Consider the following 7,688-nt stretch of genomic DNA (forward strand, 5'->3'; position numbering starts at 1 on the left):
TTGGTGGTAACAGATGTTAGGTTTCCAGAAAAGTTTTAATAGAAAACAACCATGAAAGACACTAAACTAATTATCAGGTTTGGGCAACTTTCCTGTCTTTGGGAAGCTCCTTCCACAGCTTTCCTTACTCTGGCACTCCGGAAGCTATGTCCCTTTGGACTGTATCCATATTTTCACAGTAAAGGTCAGAGTTTCTCCCCCTTCTTCCTTCTTTAAGGGATTCACCTCATAGGTGAAGTCCTTAGGAAATCCACTCAGCCCTCTTCAAATTTAGGTCAAAAAAAGAAAGCAAAGCAAAAAAAAAAAAAAATTAACCCCTATCTCCAACCCTACTTGCTGCCTGAAAAGCCGCCTTAGCTTGGAGAGCAAGAAAATGCAGCAGAAAAAAACAGAGAATGAGATGCAAATTATTTTAAGGCAATAATGTGGGTGTGTGGGGTGGGGGTTGTCCGTTGGGGAATGTGAACTGAAGTCTCTGCTAAAGCTCATAGCAAAGGAAACTCCTTCCACAAAGAATATGAGGATCTATTTTTCAAAATTCTCCAAGAGCAAGAAATAAAACCAGGGTGGGGGTGATGAAAAGTTGTCTTAATTATAACAGATAAATAAATAAATAAGCAGTGTCAATCAGCAGGCGATCAAACCATAGTCAAACTTCAATCTCAGAGCAGTTAGCTATAAACTGTTAGCAGTTGAAAAGTAAACCTCTTGCACACAAAGGCACTGTTTAATTTTCGTCTTGTAATGGTTCTAAATGAAGACCCCATCACTATGTAGTAAAGCGGTATTTCTTGTCCCCCTGAGGCGCTGAGCAGTTCTTTTTAATGTCAGAAAACTGGCAGCTCAAAACCTGTCAATGGAGCTCCCACAACAAAAGTTCTGAAAAGCTGAATGAATTGGGTTTGTAATTACTGTTCCCACCGCCCCCCCCCCCCCCCCCCCCCACCCCGCAGCTTATCTCTTATTCATTCAACTTATATTATTGTCAAGGAATCTTACCCTCAAAATCATTCCCTTACCATTTTACCTAGGGCCACGGAGGAACCTATGACACGGCAGAAATGGAACACTGGTCCCCCTACCGCATCTTGCAGTGTTCAGACCAATAGGTGGGGAGAGAAGGAGGGACTACCTTGTACCCCAATTTACTCAAGACTACTAGAACTAAGAGTAGTCAGCTTATGGAAACTTCCACTTTCAAACTTGCATTTTATTGACAAACAGGAATATGCATCCTGTCTAAATTCAGGGCCTCCCTGAGTCTCTGAAATCCTGTGACATCTCTACTTAGAAAAGGCAAAGGTTGTAAATGAGCACCCTCCCCTTTTGTCCCATATTGCAGATCCCTAAAAGACCTTGTCATACATGACGTGGATATTAAGATAAATTATTATGTTCTGTTTTTCTTTTAAACCAAGAAACAATCAGTGAAACAGAAAAAGAGACTGTAATTCCGTGCCCCCCACCCCCTACCAGCCCAGGGAAAGGTTTTATGAAGAAGTCAGCTTTAGAATGCCAGGGCTCCATGTGTATTTCAATCCAAGGTGTTGCTGATGGAGAAGATTCTCCTGAGATTTTCCTACTGTAAGAATGTGTCGATTTCTAGAAATAAGTACAGCTATTACCACCAAATCTACTAGCAGTCTAAATAATTAATTGAAGCGTTGCTCTTTGACCCTTGAAAAGTCCAGTAGGGACACATTTATAGTAATAATACCTCCGAATGAGCCCTTGTCAAATATTCATTTAGTGGTTAATGTGAGCCATTTTCCCCTGGGATGGTCTGTAATACCAGCTTCCCAGCATTGGCAAGAAACCTTGCTAATCTACTACAGCTCAGCAAAATATTTTAACACTCTTTATTTAAAGTATGCGGGGAGGGGGAGCGGGTGGTTTGGGGAGAGAAAAAAATTGCAGAAAGAACAAACTGTACTCTCATCCTTCTGCACATTTCTATTCTGTGTATATGGTTAACAAAACATTTAAATTCACCCTATTTGACTGGAAATTGAGTGGTTTCATTGAGCAGAATAATATCCTGAGGAGAAGAACTAAACAACAACTATCTTCAGCACCATGAGATAACCATCTCTGGGCAAGTTTATGGGTTTACTCTCTTTGAAAATCACACTATTATTAAAATATTATATGTTCAATATTAATCTAGCCATGAAATTACATATCTCAGGGAACCATTTAATTTAATCAAATGAATGATGGCACAAGATATGTATCATTTCCCTCAGATGTAGTTATCAAAAGCATTTATATTTGCAAACAAAATATTTTGACTTTCATTTTTCAACTATCTGGTTTGCAGGTATGAAGGGATAGGAGGGGGAACGGGAGTTGTCTTGTTTTATGCAGACAGTGACAATTATTCAAAGCTAGTTCTATTTCCCAAAATATTGTGCTCCCTTTCCTTTTGCTAAATATTTGAACCTGACCATTTTGCCAGAAAGTTGCTGACCCTGTGGGATCTTTTTTAAAAAAGAGAGGTGAGAGCAATACAATTACTGTAAACCTCTATACATATTTCTAATATATTTCTATTTTCAAAATACATATAATCTATATAGTTGACTGCCTCAAATTCCGGGAATATCCTCCCCACTCCCCCAGCATGATCATTTGGATCTTTATTCAAAGTTTCTTTTATTCGTATGTGTGAGCAAGAACTGGCGAATGTGCTCATTACCACGTGAATAATCCGTATATGCATTACAATGGCTGGCCAGGCTGGGGGAAATTCTTTTAGAGTCTCTGCATTAATTAGGGGGGAAAATGCCTTGCTTAGAATTGGGAACTGGAATAATAATTGTCCCTTCCCAGTACAATGTTACCCTAAAAATGAGGATTAAAAAAGTAATAAATAAAAACCAGTACATATCTAAAACAAAGCAATCTAGAAAAAAATAGAAATTACAGAAAACATGAGATATCCTCAGTTCATCCCAGAACTAACATTAGAAACACCATGAGAAAGAAATACTTTCTTGGAAATGAGAAGATGCAAACCAACGGGATGAGCTAACTTAGTGGCTGCAGCGGGTACTTTACTCAAGGGTGGAAGACGCTGCCGGATTCCAACTTCTCCAAAGTTGTATCAAGTTGACACGACAAGCTCTTGAATTTGTGGGAAGCAAACCCGTGCTCTTAAGAGGGCCCGACTGTTGGTTCCTGGTCCCCGTGGGTGGGGGAAGATGAGCGAATCAAGTAGTAAATAAAGCAGAAAAGTCCCTGACTAGGTAACAGATTATCCGGCTGCCCCAAAGCAAGGGTGGGTGGTGATGCAGAAGCATCGCTAATTCAAAGAACATGGCGATGTCTCAACTTTTCCACTCCCACTGAGGACAACTATAGCCTTTCTTTACCTTTCCTAGGGCAAAAACAAAACAAAACAAAACAAAAAAAAACAAACACACACACACACACACCCCAAATCCAATCTTGTTTCCCCACCCCTTTCCCCTCCCCCACTTCTCTACTACAGTAGTAAAACATTGTTAACAGATCAAAATCATAATCATCTCCAAATGTGATTAGACCGGACAAAGTAAAATATCTACCTCAGAGTTGATTGTTTTCTTCTTTAATATGGCTGTTGCCTGGCTTCTCTTTTGCTTGTTATCAGCTGCAGAGATTATCCGATTTGGGGCTACAGGCTTGGACCCGCGCTGCCAATTTAAGAAATGGAATTCAGGCAGAGGGAGAGAGAGGGGAAAAAAGAAAATAAATAATAAAAAAAACTATGTTTATGATAAGCCGGGGAGTTTTGCAAGATGTTCTTTTCTTTCCCTCGCCCCAAACAGGAAAATGTAGAGGAGAAAGTTTATGAAGTCAAGGAACAAAGAAAGCAAACCACTTGTTTCATCTCAGACAATAGCAGGGCCAGAGTAATCCAAACACCCACCCAGCAGATGAACACTTTGCATGTCTAGTTTGCAGTTATTCTGATACAAGAAGCATCATTTTTCTCTATAGCCAGGTTTCAAAGGGCCATTGTGCTGTGAAGAAAATGAAAACAAAACCAGCCAACCTGGTTCTGATTTGGCTCAACACCCTATCTGCTAAACTACATGAAAAATTTCAGAATTGAATCCTTTCTGGCAACAAGTGGCATAAATCAGTTTTAAGTATAAGTCCCCATCATGCTTATTCATGCTGCTTAGAAAAGGAGGGGGCGGATTTACAATATATGTCTCTAGTTTCTATTTTAGAAATGACAGAAATTTCAATTTTTCCAGTACTTATTAATCATCCAGCCGTTTTTTTTTTTTTTTTCTTTTTGCAGTTAACATTAGCACATGATGCTGGACTAGTAATACCAAGGTTTTTGGTATTTTGCTTTCTTGGCTGAGCACAGTATTATAGTTCCCCGAGAAGTTATGTATAATCACAGTGTTATCCAAATAAATGAAAGACTCAAGAATAATTTCAGTGTCCATATTTCAAAAATTTATTTATCTCAAACTGTGCATAATGGAGTAAAAACTTAAGTTGAAAATGTACCTGTTATAAGGATGATATTAGTTCAAATATATACATGGATTCTCGGCAGACTGATTCAAATAATACAGAGCCGAATCTTTTAAAATACAACTACGGAAAATAAAGGGGGAAAAACCTTAAAATATCACAATAAATTTACAGAAATATTACAAACCATAAGAAAATATTTCAAACACAGTAATTTCATGTTCTTTTTTTTATCTGAACAAAATGGAAAGTTGGGATTGAACAAAAGCTATTATAAATTACCAACGATGTCAACCTGCATGGCCATTTTTGCTTTTAACAGTAAGTTATAAAATTTAGTACAATCTAAAACTTTTGCCCTTTTAAACAAGACCACAGAGATGGTTCGCCAGTACTTATTCTAATTTTTTCCTTTTGTACAATTTTTAAACAATTAGAATGTCCAAATCTGAATAATTTTCTTCTTTCCACGTTTGCAACTTTCCTAAATTTCAGTTGCAGAATCAAAATTCAGCAAGAAGCCTCTCCTTGAAAAATATTGGCAAATTCTCAGCTTATAAACAATGGACATTTTGATTGCCATGTTTATCTCGATAAATACTGTACAAAAGTTGCTTGCAAATATTAAAACATTTTTTTCGTCACTTGGAGACTAGCTCTAAATATTATTGGTAAAGACTTTTGCAAACTTCCTGCAAAGCTCCTACCGTACCACTAGAACTTTTAAAAAGTTTTTCGTAGCTTTCTTTCCTCCAGATCTATACAAGGTCCATTCCCCCGCCCTCCCCACCCTCCCCTGGTTTTCTCTGTACAAAAATAGTCCCCCAAAAAGAAGTCCAGGATCTCTCTCATAAAAGTTTTCTTGTCGGCATCGCGGTTTTTGCGTGAGTGTGGATGGGATTGGTGTTCTCTTTTGCAGCTGTCATTTGCTGTGGGTGATGGGATTTTTTTCCATTTTCTTTTTGAGCGTACCGGGTTTTCTCCATGCTGTTTCTTACTCTCCTCTTTTATACCCCTCCCATTTCCCTCGTTTTTTTTGAAAATTTCTCCCCCTTCCAGTTCGCTGTCCTGCCCTCACATGTGCGAGAGGGGCAGTGTGCCGTTAATGGCCGTGCCGGGAACCGGGCCGCTCTGGTAGTGCTGGGACATGTGCAGTCTGCTGGGGGCGGCGGGTTCCGGCACCTCGGCGCCGGGGAGATACATGCTGATCATGTCCCGGAGGTCCCCGGCCTGGCAGGGCGCCCTGGAGTGGGAGGAAGAGGTAACCACAGGGGGGCTGGAGCTGGCCTCGGACTTGACCACCGAACCCATGGAACCAAGAGCCATGCCAGGGGTGCCCTGCTGCGAGTAGGACATGCTGTAGGTGGGCGAGCCGTTCATGTAGGTCTGCGAGCTGGTCATGGAGTTGTACTGCAGGGCGCTCACGTCGTAGCGGTGCATGGGCTGCATCTGCGCTGCGCCGTGCGCGTTGAGGCCCGGGTGCTGAGGGTAGCCCAGCTGGTCCTGCATCATGCTGTAGCTGCCGTTGCTCCAGCCGTTCATATGCGCGTAACTGTCCATGCGCTGGTTCACGCCCGCGCCCAGGCCGGCGCCCACCCCGACCCCGCTCGCCATGCTGTTGCCGCCGGGGGCCAGCAGTCCGCCGGGCAGCGTGTACTTATCCTTCTTCATGAGCGTCTTGGTTTTCCGCCGGGGCCGGTATTTATAATCCGGGTGCTCCTTCATGTGCAGCGCTCTCAGCCGCTTAGCCTCGTCGATGAACGGCCGCTTCTCCGTCTCCGACAAAAGTTTCCACTCTGCTCCGAGGCGCTTGCTGATCTCCGAGTTGTGCATCTTGGGGTTCTCCTGGGCCATCTTGCGCCGCTGCCCGCGGGACCACACCATGAAGGCATTCATGGGCCGCTTGACGCGGTCCGGACTGTTCTTCTGGTTGCCGCCCGCCGCCGCCGCGGTAGAGTTGCCGCCGCCGCCGCCGCCCCCCGAAGTTTGCTGCGGGCCCGGCGGCTTCAGCTCCGTCTCCATCATGTTGTACATGCGGGCGCTGTGCGCGGGCCCGGCCCGCCGGCGGCCGCCGACCCTCGGCCCGGCCGGGACTTTGGGGGGCCCGCGGGCGGGGGGAGAGGAGGAGGGGAGGCGGGCGGGGGTGTCGGGAGCGCAGGGCTCCGCGAGGAAAATCAGGCGAAGAATAATTTGGGGGAAAAAAAGAGAGAGGCAAACTGGAATCAGGATCAAAAAAGAGCTTCCCTCCTCCTCCGGCCGATCCTGCCGCCGCCGATGATTGTTGTTATTATTTTTTGGAAAGGCTTAAGCCTGGGGCTCAAACTTCTCTCCCTTTCTTTCTCTCTCCTCTTCTTTCTCTCAGTCCTAGTCTTAAAGAGGCAGCAAACTACTTTCCCCCTTTTGCAAACACTCTCTTCTCTGCCTTGACAACTCCTGATACTTTTTTGAACAAGTTAATAGACAACCATCCATGTGACGGGGGCTGTCAGGGAATAAATGGGTTTCTAGCGACCAATCAGCGCGCGGCGGCTCCTCCACTCGAGCCCAGCCTCGCTGCCGGGTTTTGCATGAAAGGGGGCGGGGCCTCCCGCGCCGCCGGCCGCGCGGGGGAGGCCGGGGGAGGAGGGGGCAGGCGAGGAGGGGGAGGAGGCTCCCAGAGCCAGCCTGCCAGCCACTGAGAAACCTTTGTATCCCCTCTCGCAGCAACAGGTCACACCACACGCCTTTTCGAAGGAAGTGGGTAAACAGCACTAAGACTACGTGGGTTTTTTTTTTTTTTCTTTAAACTTAATATTGATTTACTTTTTGGTGCAGGGTACTGAAATGAGGATGGGACGCGGGAAGCAGCTAAGGTGCGGGGGTGGGGCAGGGCACAGTGGGTGGCTCAGGGCGGCTGTCCAACTCGTATTTCTGGAAACAGCCAGTGCAGGAGTTGGTGTGTCATTGTTCTCCCGCTCATCCACAGCACTCTCCCCCCCAACTCCAGCCCCTCTGGTGCCGCTCCCGTACCGCGCTCTTCCGCTCTCCCCTCTTACCTTACAGGTGCCAACACCCTCTCACTCCCTTCCCACACAGTCCCGACTAGCAGTTAGGAGACCCAAACCTCTGTCCTCAAAACCTTCCTTGCTTCCACGTAACATTGCTCTGTTCTTAAAAATAAATCCTGCTCGGACCATGAGGCCGACTCTAGAGCTGAGAACCGGCAGGCC

At 44.8% G+C, this 7,688-nt stretch overlaps 1 protein-coding gene across 1 annotated transcript; it reads right to left on the reverse strand.

The window, feature by feature from the left end:
• Positions 1-5,438: 5,438 nt before the first annotated feature.
• On the reverse strand, positions 5,439-6,942 carry SOX2 (SRY-box transcription factor 2). Its single transcript, XM_023187659.2, has one exon. It carries the CDS (start codon positions 6,511-6,513, stop codon positions 5,554-5,556), a length of 960 nt encoding a protein of 319 aa, XP_023043427.1. The 5' UTR covers positions 6,514-6,942; the 3' UTR covers positions 5,439-5,553.
• Positions 6,943-7,688: the final 746 nt, after the last annotated feature.

The sequence above is a fragment of the Piliocolobus tephrosceles genome, chromosome 2 (assembly GCF_002776525.5).
Source record: "Piliocolobus tephrosceles isolate RC106 chromosome 2, ASM277652v3, whole genome shotgun sequence".
Classification (NCBI taxonomy): Eukaryota; Metazoa; Chordata; class Mammalia; order Primates; family Cercopithecidae; genus Piliocolobus; species Piliocolobus tephrosceles.